At 40.6% G+C, this 26,558-nt stretch overlaps 1 protein-coding gene across 2 annotated transcripts in view; it reads left to right on the top strand.

The window, feature by feature from the left end:
* The window catches only part of TEK (TEK receptor tyrosine kinase), a 104,811-nt gene that overhangs the window by 30,102 nt on the left and 48,151 nt on the right, over nt 1-26,558 (top strand). For both annotated transcript variants that reach the window (XM_059072961.2, XM_067041386.1), the window contains exons 2-6: nt 12,934-13,245; nt 19,469-19,579; nt 20,681-20,833; nt 24,100-24,231; nt 24,707-24,847. In XM_059072961.2, coding sequence (XP_058928944.1) covers nt 12,934-13,245; nt 19,469-19,579; nt 20,681-20,833; nt 24,100-24,231; nt 24,707-24,847 — 849 coding nt within the window. The remainder of the gene's footprint in view (nt 1-12,933; nt 13,246-19,468; nt 19,580-20,680; nt 20,834-24,099; nt 24,232-24,706; nt 24,848-26,558) is intronic.

Below are 26,558 nucleotides of genomic sequence, written 5' to 3'. Positions count from 1 at the left end.
CACCTGAAACTAACACAACATTATAAATCAACTATACTCCAACAAAAATTAATTTTAAAAAAGAGACAGTAAAGAAAGATCTCTTCAAGACAATTTATATCAAAATTTAGTCAAAGGAGCATTCTTGGACTTATAATTAAAATTCCAAAAAGAAAAAAAAAAGATGTTCTACTTTCATTTACTGTTGAATTCTTCAAATTCAACTTAAATATATTAAAAATATGCACAGTTTGTCAAACACAGTGCTTTGTGCTAGGAGCTAGAGATGAACAAAATAGAGGTCTTTTCTTCAGGGAGCTCACTGTCTAAGGAAGGAGACAGATGTGTCAATAATTAAGCAAAAAACTGCCATTAGATTGATTAGTTGCATGTGTTTTTATAATAAATAAAAGTCTTCATCTACAAAAAAGTCTTTATCTACAAAAGATAGACAATACTAAATATGTAAAACAATAAGTGAACATCTGCCTTCCTCCTCACCTCACCCCTGATCCCTAAGCCTGGCAATTTCATTAGCCAGAAGTACCACCATTGGTGTGTGACTTTGAGGCTTTTCTCAATATTTTGACAAAAATGAGATCAAACATACTGTTCTGTATCTTTTCTTCACTTAATATATCAAAGGTATAATTCCATGCAGACATAATATTCAATTAAATGTATGAACCATCATTTATTTAACTGTGCTCCCCTTCATGAACTTTGTGTTGTTTCCAGTTGAGGCTGTAGGCTGCAGTGAATATTCTTGCCATATCTTTGCATATTTTTATTGATAATTATGGAGGATACCTTTTTACTATAATTTTAAAAATTAATATACAGTTATGTTATGTGTACAGCTTTATGAGTTTCAATGCAACTGCTACCACGTTAGAATAGAGAACAATTCCATCAGCCCCTAAAATCTTTTTTGTGCTGCCCTTTTTAGTCAAATCTCCCCTACTCCTAATCCCTGGCAACCGCTCATCTGTTTTTCATCCTTATAAGCTTACATTTTCCAGAATGTTATATAAATGCATTCATACAGTATGTAGCCTTTTTATATTGGTTCTTTTACTCAGCATAATGCCATATTGTTGCAAGTATTAATAGTCTACCCCTTTTTATTTCTGAGTAGTATTCCGTTGTCTGGATGTACAATGGCTATTTATGCATTTGTCTATTGAAGAACATTCGGGTTTCTCCAGTTTGGGGTGATTATGAATAAATGAAGCTGCTATAAACATTCACTATATGAACATAAATTTTCATTTCTGTAGGGTAAATACATAGGAGTGGGATTGCCAGGTGATGTGATAAATGTATATTTAACTTTATAAAAAACAGATTAAACCATTTTCCACAGTGACTGGACCATCCGTTTTACATACCACCAGCAGTGATTGAGTTACAGTTGCTACACATTCTAGCTAGCACTTGGTATTGTCAGGGTTTTTCTGAGCCTTTCTAATAGGTGTGCAGTGGTGTCTCACATGGTTTTAATTAGCATTTTCCTAGTGGATAATGATACTGACCATCTTTCTGTGTACTTATTTGCCATCCACATATCTTCTTTGGTGAAGTGTCTCCAATCTTCTGCCCATTAAAAAAATTGAATTGTTTGTTTTCTTACTGTTAAGTTTTGAGAGTTTTAAGATATATTCTGGATGTAAGTTGTTTGTCAGCTATGTTTTCTCCCAGTCTGTAGTTTGTATTTTGATTTTAACAGTGTCTTTCATAGATCAAAGTTTGAAATCTTGATAAAATCCAATTTATCACTGTTTTGCTTTACAGATAACACTTTTGCTGTCATAGCTAACAACTCCCTGCCTAACTCCAACATCATGAAGATTTTTCTCCCATATCCCAAAAGTTTTATATTTTCACATTTTACATGATCCATTTTCATTTAATTTTTGTACAAGGTGGGAGGTTTTAGTTTAGGGCTCGTTTTTTTTTTTTGGCATATGGATGTCCATTGTTCTGACACTATTGTTGAAAAGACTAAACTTTCTTCACTGAATTATTAGAAGATACATTTTTGATATGAACTGGTGTAATATGTGTATAGTTTAATCATTAAAAGAGTGGATTTTGAAATCAGTCTGCCTAAATTTGAATCTCAGTTCTACCACTAATTACTTGTATGACAATGACCAAGTATTTAACCTCTTTTTGTCTTAGTCTCCTTTTCTGTAAAATGAAGATAATCATAGTGCCTATTCCATAAGGTTCTACGAGGATTAAGTTATTACATGTTACACACATGGAAAAGTGCCTGACATATAATAAGTGATGAATCAAGGTTAGCTTTTATGTAACTTTACAACTGTAGATTTGCAAGCATGTCCCAGAAATGCATTTCCAAGGAATATTGGAAATATCGTGACCATTTTTTCCAATTTATGACAGTTGCCTATTTGTGTATCTTCCTCTGTGAATTACTACTGATTTATTAATTTATAGAATTTACTTATGTATTATACATATTAACTCTTTAAATTTTATCTATAACAATATTTTTCCCATTTGGCCTTTTTATCAATTACACCAGTGGTGTAGACCTTCCTGTTTATCAGCTAGCACTAGATACTATGACCCTCTCTATCGTTAGCTAATTTGATAGACAAATAATGAGATGCCCTTTTAGTTTGTGTTTTGGGATTTGTAGTCAAGTTAATTATCATTTCATGTGGTAATTATTGTATCAGTTCATTTTTGTTGAGTAACAAGTCATCTGAAAACTTAATGGTGAAACAACAAACATTTATTATATCTTAGATTCTGTGGGTCAGCTGGAAAGTTCTTTGATCTAGACTGGATTGGCTCATCTCTGTAGTCAGCTGTTGGCTTAGCTGGGACTGGATGGTCTAGGATGGTTTATGCTCATATCTGGCAGTTGGTCTATTGGGCCTCAGCTGGAATGGCTCATGTCTGTATCTTGTGGTCTCTCATCCTTCAGTGGATTAGTCTGGGCTTTTCCTCATGGTAGTCTCAGGGTCCCATAGAGCAGTAGGAGGCCCAGGGGAAAAGCACTTTTAAAGCCTCTGTTTTTGTCACATTTGCTAATGTTTCATTGATCAAGGATAGTCTCATGGCCAAGCCTAGATTCAAGGGGTAAAGAAGTAGATTTCACTTCTCAATGGAAGGAAATGTAAATTATTGTGACCATTATATTTCAATCTACTGCAGTTAGCTATTTATTTTATAAAAGATTTTGGCATTTTCTATAGTGCAATCAGTCAATGTTTTCCTTTATGGATTTGTGTATATTCGTGCCTTTGGATGACCAGACTGTAAGCTTCTTGAAGGCAGAAACCATATTTTATTCTTTTCTTCATCCACAGAAGGCAGCATAGGGCCCACCTCATAGTACTTATTAAGTAAGTGCTTATTGAATAAATTCACTCATCGAAGGCCAGGCTTGCTTGCTTGCTTATTTATTTATTTATTTATTCCTTCATCAGCACTTATTGAATAGCTGTTATATGCCAGGCACTGTGCTAATTGTTAGAGATACAATAGTGGACAAAGGGCAAAATAGAATTCTCTTGTGGTGTTTAGAGTGAAGCATTGTGACTGGTAATGGAACTTAGTGAGACATGGGTTCAAATTCTATTCGTCTGTCGCTGGGCATATTACAGAACATCTGTGAGTTTCTTTTTTTTAACCTATAGAATGGAATATAAATCCCTTCCTTCAAATGCACAAAGAATTCAAGCACACAAAGTTTGTAAAACACCTTTCATAGTACCTGTTACGTAGTCTATAATAAACAATGTTAGCTTTCTTCCCGACACGGTATAATCTGAAGCCTGCTGAGAACGCTAGCCCTCTTTGTCAGTCTCTTCTTAGAAATGATCATGGTCCTGAGCTTCTCCCATTACGGACTCACTTCTTTTTTTTTTTTTTGGCGGTACGCGGGCCTCTCACTGCTGTGGCCTCTCCCGTTGCGGAGCACAGGCTCCAGACGCGCAGGCTCAGCGGCCATGGCTCACGGGCCCAGCCGCTCCGCGGCATGTGGGATCCTCCCGGACCGGGGCACGAACCCGCGTCCCCTGCATTGGCAGGCGGACTCTCAACCACTGCCCCACCAGGGAAGTCCCCAGACTCACTTCTTTGGTTTGCTCTTCTGATAGTTCTCAGAATTGTCGCTTTAAGCTATTCTTAAATTCTTATGCTTATTCTCTTTTTTTGTGCAAGCAAATCAACCCAAATTGCCTTCCTTATTGGGATCTGGAGAACAGGGAACGTAGGAGTTAAAGAGCTTGTTGAATTCTGTCTTGGACGATAGCGATATTTGGTTGTGGGAGTGAGTATGTGCGTCTGTGCACATCTTTTGGCAGCAGAAGGGAGAAGGGAATTTGGCAGGCGATTGAAGCAGAAGAACCCAGGAAGAGAAGGTGGCCTGGCTCCAGAGATGGGTTCCTCTCACACCAGATGCATTTGCTGGCAATGGACCAATACGATTCAGTTAGAGAGCATCCCTCTCTCGGGGTGAAATGATAGGAAAGTTTATAAGGCAGCATTGTAAGGCTTGGGGGGATTTATGAGGTGGGCAAACCTCATTTCTGGTAATTTCCACTCTCACTGTCCTGTACCCTTCCCAGCTTTTTGGCTGCCTCTCCTCAATGTCTTTTCTCTCTTGGCCCAGTTTCTGCCAAGCTCCAGGATTCTTCAGGTACCATCCTGTCAAAATGATGAACATTCCAAATTCCCTCACATTAAAGATTTGTCCATTTACCCTGCTACCCTGGCGTGACAGAAGAGGCCCTGGGGAGAAATTCACACTTGAGGGCTGGCTTTGCCATTAGCCTTTGTGTGACCACGGGCCAGTCTCTTTTCCATGGGCCTCAGTTTGCCCTTTATAAAGTGTGAGGCTTGCACCAGGCAATATCTAAAGTCTTTTCCAGTTTAAACAATCCTTGATTTGATGGTGCCATGCCTCCTCCAGCCCCACCTTACAGAAATGGAGTTTTACACATAAGTGTGCATATGTACTGGGCATTTAGTGAAGTCTCACTCTGTGGATGCTATGTCTACTCCTGTATAAAATAAAAACTTGCTTGCTAACTGACTGGTGGCAATTCTGATGTTCTAACTAGAACATGCAGTATTTATCCTGTATGGAAAATTTCTGGCGTTCACGGAGGGGGTGGGTGGGATGCCGTCTCCTCCAGCAGGCGGATGAGGGTCCTGTTTGTCAGGGAGGCGGGGATGGGAAATGGGCGTGCCCTTGGGGCAAACAGGCTTGGCGCAACTCCTGAGTGAGAGCAGTTTGTTGTTAGAGAGACCCAGCCTAGTCATATCAAGGGTGTCCTTGTCTAACTCCCAACTGTGCATGTAAATAGTTAGCAACTTCCTTTGGGTATTTCCAGGCTTGTGCATGTTGGTATCTTCTCGTTAATTGCCCACTATCTTCTCGGAAGGAAATTTGAGGATGAAGTTATTGCTCAGAGACTTATTACATACATAAAAGTATCCTAGAAGCAAACAAACAAACAAACAAAAGATTAAAATATTGGAAACATGCCTGGGAACGGGATTTCTTCTGGGGACACAAGAAGGGAGAGGAGACGCGAAAAATACTTTAACATAGAGTTGACGCATAGAAATGGTGCCAGTAGTTCTTAGAATCCGATAAAAAGAAATTAGTGTCAACTTTAGGATGTTGACATTAACCAAGAGAGAACATTCTAGTGGTGAGTCCTATTAAACACTTACTCATTCTCCAAAATCCTGCTCAGTAGTTACCCTTTGGGGGAAAACTTTCCTGAGTCTCTTGTCACATCCCTTTCACTTTGTCCTGGTAATTCCAACTCTCCTTCAGGCCAAATGTCGCTTCCTCAAGGAGCCTTACCTGATTCATAAACCATTTCTCCACACCAGCCAAGTTTGATTAAGTTCACTGTTATGCTATCCCGTAGTACCTTATAAATAATTCTCTCTCATGGTACCTATCGTGGTTCCAGTGTTATATTTGTTTATGTGATGGGTTTGCCATGCCTGTCTTCCACATTTGCCTGTAAATTACGTACGGGTTGAGATCAGATCTGTTTTATTCATTGTTGTGTCTCCAGGGTCAAATACAGTACCTTAGCACATGGGAGGTGCTTAATAAATTTGTTAATGGATGAGTAGACATATAGATAATTTAATGAGTTTTTATTTTTTTAAAACTGAAGAGAATTCTCCATTTCTGGACACCATAAAAAATAACTTAACTAAAATCCAAACAGTTCCACCAAATAATCTTGGATTGTTTTAGGGATGTCTTTGCTTCTTTGCTCATTGTCAGGGCCTTGATTTCAGAAATGCTTTTGGCCAAGACCTTACCAGTTCAGCCAATCCCCTGATTTCAAAAGTACTTTTGGCCAAGGTAGTACTCATTGCCATTTTACATATTTAGAACTCTTAAGATATCTTCTGCTGTTAGGAAGGTGAGACAGCCAAGGACGCTTTGGAAAAATCTGAAACGTAGTCAATACCAAACTTCCAAGAAATCATACAGAGGGTCGTTCCGAAGATGTGATACCTTATTCCAAACACATATTAGTGAAACTCCACCCAACACCACAATTCTGAGGTAATAAAAAGCACAAGGGAATAGCCACACTCTGCAGTAATTTAACCTGCTTTTTCCGTTTAGTTGGCAAGTGCTTCAAAGATTGGGGAGCTGTGTTAATCAGAACTTGTCTTTGCAGCTGTGCTGAACTTGAATGTGGATGGAGGGGCACAGCAGACTAATTGGAGTCAGCACCTTGTGAGGCAGGGACATGTATTTTCATTGATATTTATTCATTTAACCTTTCATTTTCTTCATCTGTAAAAGTAAAATTGTTAAAAGTGATGACCTTTGAGGTTTTATATGTTTTATTTAAGCAAATTCCTTTCTCCCAAATGAAAATTTATGTGGAGCCGAAATATAAAACAAACAGATGAAAGTTGAGCTGCTCAGTGAGAGTGTGTGTGTGGGGGGGGACATCTGGAATGCGCTCTGTTAATTTCACCCCCGCCACTCTCAGAAAGTTCTGGAATACCTTTTTTAAAAAATGAGAAATAACAACTCCTTGAAACACAGTTTGAAAAGCATGACTGTGTCTCTCATTTCTAATTCAGTTTGGTTCTATTAATTACATGGTTGTAGATTTAGGTCCACAGTCCTTTCTAGACTGTTTTTAAAGAAAGATATTTCCATGTCTTAGATGATGGGTCATTATTCAAAGTGTCATCCTAAATTACAAATCAATCCCAGGAAAGAATTAGGGTTATCTTGAAGCAAAAGGACAGTTTTGTTGTTCTCAAGGTTTGCAAACCAGGCATGCTGCAGAAGCCACGGTTGGGGGAGTCATAAGGGAACTGGATGGCCCTTGCAGCCTGACCACAAGTTTTAGATGATTGGCTGTCATCCAAGCTTCTCATTAGGGGCTTTTCCAGGTTGGACCTTAGCAGAATCAGAAGTCCTTCTAGGGGTTTTTTCGTGGTTTTTCTAAGGAAGAATTACGTGACTCAGTCCCAGGTCTGTCGTGACTGCCTGGCTCCGTTTTATTTTTGGTCCCTGTCAGCCATACCTGGTCCATTTTCTATATTCTTAGGGGATTTCTCTTATTTTTACATTTCCTTAGGGGGTGTTATTTTATTTTTACAGAAGCAATACTGAGTATAAGAAAATCTATATGCAGGGACTTCCCTGGTGCTCCAGTGGTAAAGAATTCACCTTCCAGTGCAGGGGATGTGGGTTCGATCCCTGGTTAGGGAACTAAGATCCCACATGCTGCGGGGCAACTAAGTCCACGCACCGCAACTGCTGAGCTGGCGCGCCTCAATGAGAGAGAGGAAACCCACACACCACAACTAAAGAGAAGCCTGCACGCCACAACTAGAGAGAAGCCTGCGCGCCTCAGTGAAGATCCTGTGTGCCGCAACTAAGACCAAATGAAGCCAGAAAAAAAGAAAAAAAATTACTAAAATTAAAAAAAAAGAAAATCTATATGCAAAAAGAAGATTTAAGCAGCACTTCTTGTTCACCACAATGAGATTTAGTGAGAAAATGTTACTGAAAAATGTTAGGTGCTGTTCAGTACAGCACACAGAAAACATAATGAGCAGAGCAGTGTTGTAGGATATTGTTATGCTTCAACTGTGATGAACAGTCATTTGTTAACCCAGTGGATGCCATGCTACATTGGCCAGTATCTCCTTACAAACAAGACACACTTTTATGCAAATATTGAAAAGTGTTTGTGAGATCTTTGCTGAGGAAAAATCAATCCCCCAAACACGTTAAGATGTATGAAATTCCATATGCATCTTACTTACAGCAGACTCTTAGTCTTGATGTTAGAAGTGTGAATTGAACTAATTAATGAATTTGATCCAAGCTCTTCAGGCTGTGGTTGTGGTGAAACAACTCGAAACCGGTCTGCAGCAGGACTTAGAGAGGATAGTTTTGTAGTGGAAGAAAAGGTGTTGGTTTGGGGACAGATAGCTGTGCAAGCCCAGGTGGGCTGTGTCTCTTGGCATTTATTCTCAGGAAAATGTCACCAATAGCAGATTCCTGGGTAGCATCAGTAACGCAGTAGCAGTTACACCTTTCATTGTGCCAGTAGCAGAACCCTTTCGAGAAGCCACAAGCTACAGTTGTACCTGTGGCAGTAGGGCCTCTGCTTCTCTCTTCTTTTTTTTTTGTGGCACACGGGCCTCTCACTGCTGTGGCCTCTCCTGCTGCGGAGCACAGGTTCCGGACGTGCAGGCCCAGCGGCCATGGCTCACGGGCCCAGCCGCTCCATGGCATGTGGGATCCTCCCGGACCGGTGCACAAACCCGCGTTCCCTGCATTGGCAGGCGGACTCTCAACCACTGCGCCACCAGGGAAGCCCCTTCTCTTCTTTTTGAAAGGTGAAGTTTGGCCACTCTCCTCCTCCCTTTTCTTTTATTTTATTTTAACCAATTTTTTTTTCAGCATTATGGAGTGATGTCACATTTTCTATTACTAGTCCAAAGTTGAGAGAAAAAGAAAATGCATTATATGGATGTGATCCAAAAAGATTTGGAATGAGTGTAAGAATAAATGATGAGAGACATATATATTTCTCTGGTTCTAGATTCCCTTACAAATGCACCTTTTTAAGGGAAGAGAAGTTAACATTTACTTTTTTACATTTAATTTTTATGTGTAGATAATGTTCCAATGGTTCAAAAGCATTGTATACATTACGTATACAGTGACAAGTGTTCCTCCTGTCATTGTCCCCCCAATGACCTCATTCTCCCCTAATGGGTCACCCTTGTTCTTAGCTTCCTGTATCACCTTCCAGAAATTCCCTGGGGCATATGCAAACAAGAAAAAATACTGATTCTTGTTTTAGGAAAGCTAAACAGATGATTTTTAAAATTCATTCCAGGAATGTGGTATTTCTTCCTGTATCTAAAACTCATGTACAAAATTCTTCTGATATTTTATTGTAAGTGGCAGTACAAAGGACAGAGAACTCATGGGTGGAAGAGTGCTTCCTGAAACTGACATGCTGAATAAGGGTAGCAAAGTGTAGTCAAATCCAGACTCTCAGAGTATACAGTTTCCCTTTCTGTCCCTGAAAGTAAAGGGAGAGAGCTGGGAGGAACAAAAGGAAAAAGAAACTAGACCCATACCTAGAAATAATTTACAGATGCAGTGTGGTTGTCTTTTCAAATCAACTGCTTTTTCTATTATTTCCTAAAGTCATTAAATAAACCACGGCCAGTTCGGTGAGTTCAGAGCGGAGCCCTTGGTTTTGGCAAATCACTCAGCTGGCCCTAGAAATGGGGGTGGATCCCACTGGAGCTGAAAGAATTACAGTGTTTCCTTCCTCTTGATGACTCTCTCTGGGAACATGCCTGGAAGGAGTGAGTGTGGGAGATGAGGTGGTGCTTACTCAGAGGCAGGGCTGGATGTGTGTGTGTGTGTGTGTGTGTGTGTGTGTGTGTGTGTGTGTGTGTGTACGGGTAACTGCTCTGGTGTTATTTTTGGAGGCTGTAATTCCACTGCTAGGTTTCCTCGCTCATTCTCTCTTATGATGCTTTTCTTATCCTAACCTCTGTTTCCTCTCTTGAAATCCTAAAGTTAAACCAATGAGGCTAGAAGCAAGATAGATGCTTGAGGGTCAGGCTTGGGAACCCACTCTACTCAAGATTTCTTCCCTCAGCGTACTGAGTTAATATTACAAGAAAAATATTGCAACACCAACTCCTACGTACATTAAGACTTGACTTTGAAATTCTTCCTATTGAATCAGATTAAAATGTAGCTCCTAATAGGATTATCCTCAAAACATCACTGTATACATCAAACATTGGCAAATGCCATCAAACACAAATTGTATGAGGACTTCATGGCAGGCACAGTGTTTGGCATAAGTAGGTCTGGTAAATGAATACCAGTCAGCTCCAAATCCTCAGCAACCACTGATCACCTTTCTATAGAATTTTGTAAAAGCCTAACATTTGCTTTCCCCCCCTCATAAACTCAGTAATTATCAAAACAGTCTTTTAAATACAGGCAAAGGGGTCAGTTTAGACTCAGAAGAGCACTTTCATTTTTAAAAAAAATTTTATTGAAGTATAGTTGATTTACAATGTTGTGTTAATTTCTGCTGTACAGCGAAGTGATTCAGTTATACATGTATACATTCTTTTTCATATTCTTTTCCATTATGGTTTATCACAGGATATTGAATATAGTTCCCTGTGCTATACAGTAGGACCCTGTTGTTTATCCATCCTGTATATAATAGTTTGCATCTGCTAATCCCAGACTCCCAATCCTTCCCTTCCCCACCGCCCCTCCCCCTTGGCAACCACAAGTCTGTTTCTGTTTCGTAGACTGGTTCATTTGGGTCATATTTCAGATTCCACATATAAGTGATATCATATGGTATTTGTCTCTTTCTCACGTACTTCACTTAATATGATAATCTCTAGGTCTATCCATGTTGCTGCAAACGGCATTATTTCATTTTTTTATGGCTGAGCAATATTCCATGGGGTGTGTGTGTGTGTGTGTATATATATATATATATATATATATATATATATATATATATATATCTCACATCTTTATCCATTCATCTGTCAATGGACATTTAGGTGGTTTCCATGTCTTGGCTATTGTAAATAGAAGAGAACTTTCATTTTTAACCTCATTTTTCAACAAGTGGGAGCAAAGTGAATTGGTGAAATTGAATTAGATCTGGTATAAAATTTGTCCATCTGTCCGTCCATCCATCCATCTAGCCAACAAATATTTATTAAGTCCTCTATATGCTGAGAATAGGTAGAATATTCCTATGTAAATCAATGCAAATAAAACAGTTTCAGTTCTCATCTTAATGGAATGTATCATCTAGGAGGAGAGAGATCAAATAAAATAATCACAGACTGTGGTAATCTTTATGAAGGAAACAAATAGGAGGCTGAATTGAGGGTGGTGGGATGAGAGTGTGTAGATATTGTAGATAAGATAGGTAAAGAAGACCTCCATGAGATAGGCATTTAAGCTAAGACCCCAAAGGATGAGAGAAATTAGCCATGCAAAGAGTAGAAAAGAGAATTCCAGGCACAGGGATCAACATGCCCAAAGGTTTTGAGGTAGGAAAGGGCATGGTATAGATAAGGAACTGAAAGACCAGTAAGAATTTGAATTCCAGCTCTGACTTCAATAGCTGTGGAAGATAGAATAAGCTACTCAATCTTTTGAGCCCTAATTTCTTTATATTTAAAAATGAGATAATGGCGCATACTCCCAGGAGAGAATCTGATGAATATTAAATGAGATAACATGGAACCTACCTGAATCACTTTACATCTACCTAAAGGTCCCTGAGACTCCAGTAGCCCTCCTCACCAGCTGTGCTTGACCTTTCTAGTCTCCTGATCATTTTACGTAGACTTGAGAAGCAACCATCACTGGAGCCAGAAAACAACCTCCATCCCTGGTATTTCCACATTCACTAAGAGGAGAGAATAGGCACAGATTCCATTTGCTTATCTTAGAAACTTTGGAAATAAGAAGAGAAAGGGAAAGAGGGAGAGGGAGAGAGAGAAAGTGAAATGAGAGGGTTTTCTTTTTGTAAATGTGCTTTATAACTTAGGAAATAAATCTTAAAAGTCAAGTAAGATTTTGATTTTACATTTGGGAAGATTTGAGGTTTGGGGCTAGGTGTTCAGAAAACAGAATAAAGAGAAATGAAATAATGGTCATTGAGTACCCTGTATATTGCAGACACAGTGCTTGGCAGGTTATGTAGTTTTTCTCATTTAATCTTTACAAGAATTCTGCAAGACAGGTCTTATTAGGCTCATTTCAAAGATGAGGGTCAGATGGAAATGTAGACTTCACTCAGTCCCTCCCTTACCTTGAGGAATTTTATGTGGAATCAGGCAATACTTTGATAATGATGAGAGTCTATAAAGTTAGCATATGGTGTATGCCACTGACATATTTCTTTAGAATATTATTGGGGTAGAACCACATTATCATTAGTTGATCAATAATTAATGATAAATAATGATAATTATTTATTCAGTTCATGATAATGATAATAATGCCATTATCATGAATTTGTCTCAATTCAGCAAACACTTACAGAATACTTAACTATGTCTCAGGCACTGTAGTGTGTAAAGACACCTAGTGCACATATTGTTTTGGGAATGGAGAATAACTGATAGCCCATTACAGCTAGGGCGTTCAATGGGGCAGGAGTGGTTAGCAGGGTCTAGGTGATGAAGAGTCTTGATGCCATGGTAAAGAGTTTTGGATTTTGTCCAATGAGAGATAGGCACATGGTCAGAGTAGCATTTTAGAAAGACTGCTCACACAGTTATTTTTAGACAAGGCTTTGTAAACACCAGCTTATCCTGTGGGGCCATGTTAATAACCTTCCTCATACATTATGTTCCCTCTTTTCCTTTTAGCAACAGTGGACGGTGCCATGGACCTGATCTTGATCAATTCCCTACCTCTCGTGTCTGACGCTGAGACATCCCTCACCTGCATCGCCTCTGGATGGCGCCCCCATGAGCCCATCATCATAGGAAGGGACTTTGAAGCCTTAATGAACCAGCACCAGGATCCACTGGAAGTTACTCAAGATGCAACCAGAGAATGGGCTAAAAAAGTTGTTTGGAAGAGAGAAAAGGCTAGTAAAATCAATGGTGCTTATTTCTGTGAAGGGCGAGTTCGAGGAGAGGCAATAAGGATACGGACCATGAAGATGTGCCAACAAGGTAACATGTCCCTTGGTTGTGGGCAGGTGAGGTCCACTGAGACACACACCTGCCTCTTGTCTAGGCAGCTGCTCACTCAGGCTGGGTATGAGCTGCCTGAGAGCATTAGAGATAAGAGATCATCTAGTAAAACTCCCTCACATACAATCCTTTCACTAGACCTTGTGCCTAGTTCATGAGATGAAATGAAATATATCACATGTTCTACTAAGGGCTCCATGGTCCTGATGGAGATATGAACATGTTATGATTCACAGCAATGAAGACAGGTGTCCACCACCAAACTATGGGCTATTTGGAGTTTTCTCATTGATTTTTCATTTGATTTCTTATTTGTTTTCTTGCCCTCTGAGTATTCTTAACAGAAGTTAATGTTTTCAGAGGAAAAATATGGTAGAAATAAAAAATTAAGGGAAACATCTCTCAATAACTCAATTTAATTAGTTACTTGGTATAGTGGTTATCTGTTGACATAGTAATGCTGTGTAACACACAACCAAAACCACGGTGGCATACGATGATAAGCATTCATAGCTGTGAGTCTAAGTCAGCTGGGTTGATAAGGTGGCTGATCTTGACTGGGCAGCTTTCTCATGTGTATGGATATTGGCTTATTAAGCTGGTCTTGGTTGGGCTACCTTGGCTCTGTTCCGCGTGACTGTTATCCGTTAGCAGGCTAATGTAGATATGTTCTCATGGAGACAGCAGGGGTGCAAGAGAGCAAATGGAAACACACGAGGCTTCTTGAAACCTAGGCTTAGTACTGTATACTCTCACTTCTGCCTCACTTTTATCGCCCAAAGCAAGTCGAACAGCTGAGCCTAAAGTCAGAATGGGAGGGTATTACACAATTACATGGCCAAGAGTATGGATACAGGGAGCGATGAAGAATTGGGGTCCTTTGTTTCAGGCTACATGATTTAATTTTAGAAGTTGAGTACCCAGGTCTAACTCACAGAACACCAGAACTTTTGAAGGAGGACCTTGAGAGCCTTCTGCAAAGGAAGAGTATTACTCCTTTCTATGCCTCACAAAGCAGTGATGTGATGGAACCTTTCTCCCAAAATAGAAGTGGGTCCTAAGCTGTATCTTTAGGCCAGTCCACCAAACTCATGGCAGTTGGAGGACATGTCATTGTAAACATTATTTAATGACTCTGTTCTGCCCTAAGGCTCCCAAGTTTGGACAGGCAGGTAGACTTCTGGTGCTCTTGATGCTATCTACTGGGAAGAAGGTACAGATTCCAGCAGAAATGACCTCTCCTTGTTTTGATGGAAATTATCTGGCCCCTCACCCTCAGTCCCTTTCTCTGGGTTAGTTATAACTAAAATGAAGGGGTCCTTACCAAATTAACATCATCATAACCACACGAGACTGTGGACTGAGGATGTGTCATTTCATGAGACAATGACATTGTGAGCTCTTTAGGGTTTGATTTTTAATTGTAAAACTGATCCAGATAAATAATGCACCTCTGCACATTTCTGATTGTCAGCTTTTTATACAGGAATCTGTAGGTTTTTTAGATTACTGCTTCTCAAGGTTAAAAATGCTTATAAAATCACCCTAAGGGTCTTATTAAAATGCAGAGTCTGAGTCGGTAGATCCTTGGGGAGAGTCCTGAGATTCTGCATTTCTAACAAGGTTCCAGGGGATAAGATGTTGCTGGGCTGAGGACCACACTTTGAGTAGCAAGGGGTTAGAGTCAGCCCCTAGCTGGGGTCTACCTGAAAATATTTCTTTGAATTTGCTAATGGTCGTAATTTTAAAATTTGAAGGCAGCAAGCTCATTTTAAGATCAAAGTGATAAAATCATTATTCATCACAAATGAGGGAAAAGGCTCTCTTAACAAAACTATAACATTCACCTTTAAATGACATCAGGCGAGTGGGAAAAGTGCACAACAGAAATTCCCAGGAATGCAGCTCTCTGGTGAGGGAAGAGAGGTTGAACAAAGGGATGTGAGGTGTGCCAAAGCTATCATGGCTGAAAAGTCGGCTCTGTTATTTTTCACATGTGTCATCTGGGATCTGACTTGTGTCAAGAGTTATGTCCTTCTGCTGATATGCCCACATTCTGAATGAAGATGATCTGAGATTTGTGCCCCAATGGTCTCACAGGATTGACCTGAGAAGTGCCCTTTCTGGGCTGTCCTGAAAATGTATAAATAAGAATCCGTAGAGCAAATTAAAACAGAATATTGGGAGTCAAAAACCAACCGTAATGATCCCTCCAAAGTGAGAGTCCAGGTCAGCACAGGTAAAGCATAGTTTAAGTTCAGTTAAATGAGGCTAAGGCAGACATGGATAGTGAGGAACAGTGAAGAGAAGATGGCTTTTAGACTCAACTTCACCTGAGTTTAATTCTTTCTCTACCACTTACCAGCGGTATGGCCTTAGGCAAGTTATTCAACTTCTATTGGTCTCATTTATCATCATCTGTGAAATGGGTATAATAATATCTTCAAAAGCGTCTTAGGTTTTAAATAAGAGTAAGATGGTGTATACAAGAAGCCAGCTCCCGTGAGTGTAAGATTTGATTTACACAGTAGATATGTTCCTGAAAGCTCACTGTAAAGTGAGACATTGCAGAGCAATTTACATAATAATAACAATAGCAGTTTGTAAATGGTAGGAATAGGATTTAATGCCAAGTGGTCTGGCTTTAGACTCTGTATTTATTGCACTACCCTCTCTATATCACTCTCACTTACTTTAACCACCCACCCCAATTCTGAGCCCTTGTTTTATAAAGTACAACAACTCTAGTTGAAACCCCAGAAAGCAACCTAGAGCACAGATATACGGGAGTGGAGGTTAGTCAGACATGGGTTTGAGCCTAGCTCTGCAACCGCTGGTATAACCCAGCGCAGATTACTTACCTGAAATCATAGTTTGCTCATTTGAAAAAATAAATGGGGATAGAGACTTTATCACATACATTTGAGAATCAAATGAAATCGCCAACATTATCTGGTTCACAGTAAATGTTCAGTAATTGTCATTATTTAGTGCCTTGGAATGAGCAGTAATTTAGTGGGACTATTAATTTTGCTACTCAACTGTGGAAAATGTTAATATCATATTTTAACATAATTGTGGAGGTTTAGACAAAATAGAAAAATAGGAAATACTTTCTCTCCTGTATTTGAATAACAACATCATCTCAAGCCGTTGAACTGATTTTCTTTTGTTGACCATCCAATGGCTGAAATATGGTGTAAGGAAAGTGATATCCTTTATGGTGAGTCAAGAAACCCTCCAACACTATGTCTTCATGACGCTCTTAATTCCCTGGTAAAACATCACGGGAACTCAGGAGTGCCTGCCTAGGGACACAGCAGGATAGGATAAACATCACTATATCCCTGCTTGCTGCTGACTCGTGCATCTGGGGAGGAAGTGGAAAATCCATTTGAGATGTGCCAAAACACAGCTTAAATTGGCTCACATACTCCAAATGGCCAAAGGGATTTTTATCAATGGCATCATCCAAAAAAGTCAAAAGCAGTTTTATCAAACCTCCCTGCACATTGCATTTGGGAGTTGGGAGGTATAAATGAAATTTGGAACGTTTTCACATCCAAAGAATCTATTACAGAGTGTCCCATCAGAAGAATCCTAGGTTATTTTTCTTCCTCTTTTCATTTGAGAAATGGCTTTGCTTTAAGAACATCCAATTTCCCAAACATGATTTGTGAAGTTGACCGAGAGGAGCCATTTGTATCTAAATAACTCAAATGAGCATGTTAAATGTATGAACAAAATAGGAAAATTTGAAATCAGATTCATTCGTCTATTCTTTCATTCCACAAATATTCTTAAACCTCTATTTGTGCCACACATGGGAAACACAGTGAAGTTAACATTTCCTCAATACTTGTTATGTGCCTGACATCTCCCTAGAAATTTTCTATACATTGCTATGTAATTTAATCATTACAAATACATATCTGATGAGGACTATTATGATTTCATAGTAATAGGTAAGTCTTATAACTATTGTAACTTAGAAGCATTCATATACCTGGTTCCCCGTGTTGGACCTGGGAAGGTAAACTTGGGTCTGATCCTGTGCTGCCTTTCAAAACCGCCATCAGCCTACCCTCCTGGAATGCTCAGCCTAGTATGAGTGGGGCAGTAATGGGGAAGGGCAGGGTATATGGAGGGCAGTATGACGGCACTTAACCTGGATTCCAGGATTGTGTAAGGCCCCTGGAGAAAGTGACATCTAAATGGAGACCGATGAATGAGTAGGACTTTGTGAGACACAGGGGAAAGGAAGGAGAAGAGAAGGGAGAAAGTTCATGACTTGGACGTGAGTGATCACGTGATCTGTTCGAGGGACTGAGTACAGTTCAGAATGGTTGGAAGTGAGAGGTAAGGATGCCGGGCCTGGAGTAAGATGGGTCTGGAGGGCCGATGTCTGGAACAAGTGTGGAGCTCTCGAGTTTGTGCCTCAACTTTCACACTTACTGTTAGGAGGCCTTGGGAAGAGACTTGGTCACCCTTAACTCCATCTCCACGCTGACAGACTGTGGATATCTGGTCTTCACAGGGCTGTTATGAAATGATACAAAATAACAACGGACATAAAATGACATTATTACTCTCAGTTTTTATTTATCATTAAATTAAAGGAGACAACTGAAATTTAACTCAGTTATTTTTCATCCATGAGAAGCATCTTTGTTTATAACTTTTACTACCTTCTAGTTTCTTCTCCACCGCTTAAGGAATAAGTGAATTGTGTTCGTAGTTAAGGTCTGTGAGTTAATTAATCAATCCAAATGATCTCAAGCAAGTCATCTTCTAACCTAGGCCTCAGCAATCTCATTTATAAAAGAAGGTGTTATATCACCTATGGAAGGCCTCTGGAGCTGAGCTACCTGCTTCAAATCCTGGCTGTCCTGTGAACTTGCTGTGTAATCTTGAACAGGTTACTTGACCTCTCTGGACCTTGATTTCCTCATTTGTAAAAGTAGGATAATTGTAGTACCTATCTCCTAGAGTTATTAAATATGTGTGAAGTGCTTAGAACGATGCCTGGTCAATGGGGGCTTATTGTTTTCATGATCCAGTCGAGTCACATGATTATCAGTCTATGCATACTGTGTACAAGTCAGACTCCTGTGTCATCAGGAAGCCCAAGGTGCAAGGCTGGCTTGTGGATGTGCTTTGTGAGTCCTCAGCAGAGAACGATCCACCTAGAGCCATGAATGCGGGAGGTGGCCAGCTGGGCGGCAGGGGAACTCTGGTGTGGCTGTGTTCCGACCCCCAAAACAGGGAGCTTAAGAGGCGCAAAGTCTGAAATAATAAAAAAACCACAGAATGGGGAAAAAGTAAAGCCACGCTGGAGTTGAGCCGAGTAGAGAATCTCAGTTCCTTTTCAGAATACAATGCTGAGCAAGAAGTCCCACGGTCAGCTAAACAATCTTCACACAAAGGAGCAGAAAATATAAACAGACCACAGAGAAAGGAACAACAGCCTGAAATGGTCAGACAGTTCTCACAGGAGCCTAAGGGCATGTCGCAGAGAGCAAGAGCTGTTCGGTTAGATTGCTAAATGAAGCACCTCCTCAGGTGAGAGGGAGCCCCGGAAAGTGGCCCCTGAGGTCCCCTGCCTGCCTTCCGTGCCACTCATGGCCACACTGCACGTGTCACCACAGCAGCGTGGCCTTTGTTTATATTTGGGAAGGATCCTGACCTCTTCTAAGCGCCCAGGGGTTTGGCATACATCATTTACTATTCCTAACAACCGTTTAAGGTAAATACTTTTACTCCTAAATTACAGATGAGGAAGCTGAGGTGTTCAGAGGTGAAATAACTGGGTCAAAAAGGTTCAGTAAGTGGCAGAGGGTGGCCTTAAGCCCAGGACTGTCTAATTCCAGGGCTCACGGCGCTCTTTGATCTCCACCACTCTCCCTCTGGGTCCGCCCCATGTCACTATCTGCACCATGGTATCTGTGTGGGAGTCTTCCAGGGCACTGTGCCCAGGTCAGCAGGCACTGAGGAAAACAAGCAGATGCACCTAAAGCTCAGGTCCTTCTGAGCATGGTTCAGAGGCATCTTCTGCCTTCACAGGGTAGCTCTCTAAGCTCTCATGAAAACCAACTGACTCCTGCCAAGTAATAGGCCTCATCTTCTGACTCGAGGTTCATTTGTTCCTGGAAAAGATATATAACCTCATTTTCTCATTTGTTTTTTCTCTCTCTCTTAAAAGCTTCCTTCCTACCAGCTACTTTAACTATGACTGTGGACAGGGGAGATAATGTGAACATATCTTTCAAAAAGGTATTGATTAAAGAAGAAGATGCAGTGATTTACAAAAACGGTGAGTATGTGTTTTGTGTCATTCCCACACTGTTGTGTGAGACATCAGATAGCATAAAACACACTGGGTCATTATCTTATTGCAGTCTTGGGGGCAGATGTTTGAAGTAAAGCTACTATGATGCAAGCCAATCGGATTCTATGATAGAAGTTGTCTTAGGTAACATGTTTGGTTACTTAAGTACATTAAAGTGGAGATTTTTATACATGTATGAATGCACCTACCTACATTGTACATTTACAAATATACAATATGAACTATGAACGTACAATAAAATCCCATCATGATGTAATACGTGGGGTCTCAAATTCTGCCATGTAACGTGGGATGCTGTCTGATGGCAAGGCTAAGGAAATGACCAGAGTGAGCCTGGAAAGCCAATTGGCAGTGGTTCTGGGGGTCCAAGTGCGCAACCCAAATCTGTCTGGGTCTGACTACGGTTTGGCACCACCTGGTGGCAGTTGCCTGATGCCGCTGAAATATTGATGGGGACTCTTCTGAGTTCTGTGGATGAATGACTTACAGGTTGGAGTAGTGATTCTAGTTATCTCTTAATTGATTCGTTGGCAAGTTTACCTGACGTTTTCCCCAGCTTTGTCGGTTTGCCTCTCCCTGCAGAAGATGAGAAATTTAGGCTACCCTCACCTTCATGTGTTTGGTGGTAGATCCTATAGGCTAACCTATCTGCTCCAACACCACACTTTTCTCAACTTTTGGGAGAGCATTCGATAGCTCAGCCTTTTCATTCTTCTCCCCCCATCTAATATGCTAGAGCACATTTTTTTTTTCTTTTTTTTTTGTGGTACGCAGGCCTCTCACTGTTGTGGCCTCTCCCGTTGCGGAGCACAGGCTCCGGACGCGCAGGCTCAGCGGCCATGGCTCACGGGCCCAGCCGCTCCGCGGCACGTGGGATCTTCCCGGACCGGGGCACGAACCCGCGTCCCCTGCATCGGCAGGCGGACTCTCAACCACTGCGCCACCAGGGAAGCCCTAGAGCACATTTTGTATATCAGGCCAGGGGAAGTTGATCAAGTGGAGGGGGCAGACAAGGAAACGGGAGTGTTTGTGTGACCCATTGTTCTCCACTTTTCCCCCTTACAGGTTCCTTCATCCATTCGGTGCCCCGGCATGAAGTACCTGATATTTTAGAAGTGTATCTGCCTCACGCTCAGCCCCAGGATGCTGGAGTGTACTCGGCCAGGTACATAGGAGGAAACCTCTTCACCTCGGCCTTCACCAGGCTAATAGTCCGGAGTAAGTGATGGTGTGGTTGTTAGGATTTTTAGTTGGAAGTAGCAGAAACTGACTCTGGCTACTTAAGCAAAAACCAGGGATTAGTTGAAAGTATACCGAAGACATTAAAAAATTGATGGAGAAGCGGATAAGCAAATTCCAGAAAAGATCTTCCAGGGAAGATCTGGGGCTCAGCACCGGGAAGGGAGGGCGGACTTTAGGATGCTACCATTACCCTAACTTAGCTTCAGTGATGTTTCTTTTACTTCTAAATGTTGAACTCTCAGGATGAACAATCAGATTGCCCTGGCATGTGTCAGGTGTCTACTTGCCTAGACCAATGAGCTATAGACAAGGATGGAGCCACATACTACACACAGAATGGTAATCACTGTGAGCTGGACAGTCTCCCCAAAAGGTGTCTGCTACAGGGAGATGAGTTGGGCCTCTGGGTTGGCCTAATATCTAGTTAAACATTAAGTCTCCTGTAAATCCCAACTTTCCAGATCCTTTAACTCTCAAATGTGATTTCTGTTTTCAGGTTTGAAAAATGCAAGACTTAGAACTGGTGAAAACTTCTCCCCCATTATAACTATCAAAGTGGGTAGTAACTGTCACCAGTGGTTTTTACAAAAAAATTGATCTATAGAAAGCAAAAAATTTGCCCTGAATTTTCTCCGGTTATGTTAGGTATTCATGATATTAAATGTTCAGGCCTTCAGGTCTAAGTACTAGGGATGCCCTGTCATTCCTCTAATGATTAGCATCGCTAACTTGTGAAGAGTACTTATTTTACTTTGCATTATATTTATGCATTCATTCATTCATGCAACAAATCCGTGTTGATTATAAGTCTCTGCCAGGCATTGTGTTGGTGTTGAGAATACAAGGATAATAAGATGAATCACTGTCCCTTGGGTAATTCCCAAGCAGAGCAGGTACATACATAAATAGATAAACAGATATTGCAATATGACAACTGACATATGAAAAGTGTGGTTCATCTAGTTTGGGCAGGTGAAATCCCCTTTCATTCCTCTCTACTCTCAGAGAGTTTGAATGGCAAGGACACAATTTGCATTCATTTCATTAAGATGGTCTCTCCAGTGTGATATAGCACCGTGTACCAGGGGCACTCAGAGTCTGGGGTACATTGGCAGTTTTTCCAGCAATATCAAAAACAGGAAATGTCGATATATGGTAAAAGGTTTAAAGCTTTTTTTAAAATGACAAAACAAACATGATTTATCATAGATTAGAATTTTAAATTTCCCTGAAGTTTTAAGATAAAGCAAAAGACTTCAAACACATTTTGATCTCCAAGCTGTCTCCTTTTCAGATGGCCAGAAGCACATTTATTCTCTTTGGCTCTTATTTCAATAAAACTGTTTGAGAAGCACTGCTAATATCTAAAATCATTCTAAGAAAGTTTGAGTTGGACTACAACCATCCTATTTAAAAGTACTTCCTTCCATTTGACCTCTTTGATGTTTACTAAGAAATGAGGTACAGTTGAAGGCATTTGTCCATTTCTCATAACTGTAAGGTATCTCTCCAGGTAGATTTGAACCCTAGGAATAGTCCGTGCTTAAAGATGTGTATTAAAAATCTTACTGGTTATATGCGTAGGATTTCTTTTCAGTGTAAATTCTCTCCATGGCAAAAGATTTCTCAAAAACATTAAGTTTATAAGATTTCTCTCTGTATGCCACGGATCTATGGTTTCCTAAAATACAAAACCACCACACTTTTGAAGAAAATAACAGAAGCCTAACTGCATACTTGTTGCTTATCAAGGAACTCTTTTCCTGCCTTCTGCATCCCTAAGAGATCACCTTAAGTATTTCCTTGAGCTTAATCCCTTCCTCTTTCCCAGGATTAGGAGTGAAGCTGGGACAGGTCTTCAGATCGGTGCAGGGTTAGAGACATACTTTAATGTAACAGGAGAACCCCTTTCATCTGCAGTGTCTGCCATCATTCGTTTTCATCATGTGAAGATAATCTGTGGTCTGGCTCTCAAGAAATCACTAACTGTGCAGAAGTATTTTTCCCTTTGTATATTAAGGCATGTAAATATTAGCTTTGAGGCATTTTGTAGCTTTATCTATTAAGTGGTTGCCTGTAAGACTGGGTCCGTGTTGACAGTCTTCCTGATTATTTTAGAGAAAATACTGATAACTAGTAGTTCTTGCCAAAAATATTATAAGCTATAGGCACAGGTCCAAGTTTACCACCGTGAGACTAATATTCAGGGACAAAGACATTAGTTCCTTTCAGAAGAAAAATTAAACTAAATTCCTGACCGCAAACGGTCACCCTACCCCACTCCCCCTGATCTTTCCTTATCAGAAGGTATCCTAAATAAAGATCTGAAATCACCAAGTGCTGGAGAGAAAGAGCCAGGAAATATGAATCTAGAAGCATTTTACCATTCTTGTACTTTCAGTTTTGTATCTTGCTTCATTTCTTATATGTTTTCTACCTGAAAAATATTTGGGGGCTACTAGCTCCTGCTTCCCCTTTTAGCTGTCTTCTGTCCTCACATTCTTTATTTTTTTTTTAATCTTTATTTTATATTGAACTATTTACAATTTTGTGTTACTTTCAGGTGTACAGCAAAGTGATTCAGTTACATATATACACATGGATCTATTCTTTTTCAAATTCTTTTCTCATTTGGGTTATTCTCCACATTCTTTACACTGGAGGCTCCCAAACTCTGGCATGCCTCAGAATCTTCTGAAACACTTGTGAAGCATAGGTTGTTAGGCTACCTCTAGAGACTTTCTCATCCATTAGGTCATTGATGGGAGTCTGGGATTTGCGTTTCTAACAGATTCTCAGGTAATAGTGATGCTACTCGTCAGGGGTCACGCTTTGAAAACCACTGCTCTTATCTCTAACCGTAACTGCAGCTCTCCAAACATACCGTGTTTTCCTCCTGACCTAGCCTTTGCCCAGAACACGCTCTCCAGGCTTATCTTCTTTGTCACTTAGTGGGTCCTGTAGATTCAACACACATACCACCTCCTCTGAGAAGCCCTCCTTTATGCCCTATTCCAACCCTAAGGCAGAATTAGGTACTTCTGTCTTTGTCGTTATCATTATTTTCTATCACATGTCTGTCTCACACATTGGACTCTTAGCTTTTAGAGAGCAGAGATTGTGTTGTATTTATCTTCGTTCACCAGTGCCCACTCACATGACTAACATGTACCAGGTGCTCAATAAAGCTTTGGCAAATGAAGTTGCTCCACTCACCATAGTCTTGTTTTCCTTTAAAAAAGGATGTGAAGCTCAGAAGTGGGGACCTGAATGTAACCGTGTCTGCACTGCTTGTATGAACAATGGGATCTGCCACGAAGATACTGGAGAATGCATTTGCCCTCCTGGGTTCATGGGGAGAACATGTGAGAAGGGTAAGTCAAGAGTGCTTGATGAGTAATCTGTGGATTTAAAAAGCCATTGTTGCTGGATCTAGAATTTTAGATCTGGACCCATTTGGGAGTGGAAGCTAAATGGCCTCTGTGAGCCCATGTGGTACCTTTGAGTAAATTCAAAAAAGGTGCCCTTTCTTAAAGGCTCTTTATTGTCAACCACTGAAAAGTTGTAATAAGTGTACAAATCTACGACATCTATGATGTGAACGCCACTCTCTAGGTTTGTGCAGTATGCAAACTGCACGACTGGGGGTTGTGCCTTCAGCGTCCTCACTGTGAGGCAGTTTCATTATCTATAAAATGGGCCATAAGAGTGTGTTTACGCTGACAATTCCAAAGCTTACATTGGATTATTTTCCGTGTTCACTGGTCTAGGAGAGACCCTTAAAAAGAAGAACCCTGCATTTCAAAGGGCTGCATATTTGCCTCTGAATCATCTCTTTCTCATCCACAGCTTGTGAACTGCACACGTTTGGCAGAACTTGTAAAGAAAGGTGTAGTGGACAAGAGGGATGCAAGTCCTACGTGTTCTGTCTCCCAGACCCCTATGGGTGTTCCTGTGCCACAGGCTGGAAGGGTCTGCAGTGCAATGAAGGTATGCACCAGTCACACCCCTAAAGAGGAAAGGTTCTAGCAGGTATACCAAGGAATCCAGCTTGCTGGAAATCATCGTGTAGGACATACCTGGACTGCCCACTCAACTGTCTATTGCTGAATTACAGGGTTTTGAATCAAAGATATCTTCATCTAAAGTTAATTATGCTTTCATGTTAAGACTCTGGACCTCATAGAAAGTGCTTCTCATATACATCACCTGGGGATCTTATTAAAACAGATTCTGATTTCATAGGTCTGGACTGGGGCGTGAGGGTCTGCATTTCTAACAAGCTCCGAGGTGATGCTCTTGGTTTTCAGACCACACTTCGAGTTGGAAAGCCATAGAAGATTTGTTATCTTCAGTGCATCATAAATATCATTGCTTTTAGGTCAGATCCAGGTAGGATTTGGGATTTGAAAATCGAGGAAGTTAAGGTCTTATCTTCCGTGGACCTTACACAAGCAATACTAACTTCACCTACTCGAAGATTCCTTCTACCCTTTCTAATATATATTTTCCCATTTGGTGAAGCTCAGACGTATGTGTTTCCCATCTACTTTCCAATAAGCTTTTCACATCAACTATCGCACAGTAACTTAACATGAACCTGTGGCCAAATATGCTAGACCTTCCCTAATGAATGCTAATCTGGTGAATTAGGCAGAGCTCAATGGTGTTTCAGTATTTGCCTCACAAAATCAGCTTTTTCCACATCTGGCACTGTTGGGAGCCGTGATGGGGTCTCCAGCCACTTGATAACAAAGCTCTAGGACAGAGCAGTTCAGTAGAAATATAAACAAACCACATATGTAATTTAAATTATTCTAGTACCCACATTAAAAAAGTAAGAGAAACAGGTGAAATAATTATAATATTTCAGTTAACCCAATATATCAAAAATATTACCATAGCAACATGTAATCAATAGAAAAAATATTAATGAGATGTTTTACATTCCTCTTTTCATACTGAGTCTTTGAAATCTCTATTTGGATTAGCAATATTTTTAAGAGCTCAATTGCCATCCATGGCTAGCAGCTACCATACTGGGCAGTATAGCTATACGGGCTTAGAGTAAGAGGACAAAGAGGAAAGTTACACAAAAGTAAGCTTCAGCTACCTGCAAAACCTCACTCAGTTCCCTCTAAATGCTATATCTGCCCCCTGTGGAACACTGAGGGAGCCTTAGCCATAGAGGAATCCCACATGGTCTCAGATATGTACACCTTAAAGTAAAAGGTGCCTCCAAGTAGGGGTAGATCCAGTTCTGCCTTAAAGACTATTAAAAAATCATACATAGGGCTTCCCTGGTGGCGCAGTGGTTGAGAGTCCACCTGCCGATGCAGGGGATATGGGTTCGTGCCCTGGTCTGGGAAGATCCCATATGCTGTGGAGCAGCTGGGCCCGTGAGCCATGGCCACTGAGCCTGCACATCCGGAGCCTGTGCTCTGCAATGGGAGAGGCCACAACAGTGAGAGGCCTACGTACCGGAAAAAAAAAAAAAAAATCATACACAAATTTTAAAAAACATGTGCATATATGAAAACTTTGCTAGGGCCCAGAAGGAATACATGCATGTGAGGAATCTAGAACATAAGCTTCATTAACTTCATGGTGAATATGTCTCTAGACCCAGATTTATAGGAGTACCTTTATTAACATTCCAGCCCATATCTGGCTCAAGAAATCACTAAGATTTTATGAATTG

Source organism: Kogia breviceps, chromosome 8 (assembly GCF_026419965.1).
Source record: "Kogia breviceps isolate mKogBre1 chromosome 8, mKogBre1 haplotype 1, whole genome shotgun sequence".
NCBI classification, from domain to species: domain Eukaryota; kingdom Metazoa; phylum Chordata; class Mammalia; order Artiodactyla; family Physeteridae; genus Kogia; species Kogia breviceps.
The sequence above is the reverse complement of the archived record's forward strand: the minus strand, read 5'-3'. Positions and strand labels throughout refer to the sequence as shown.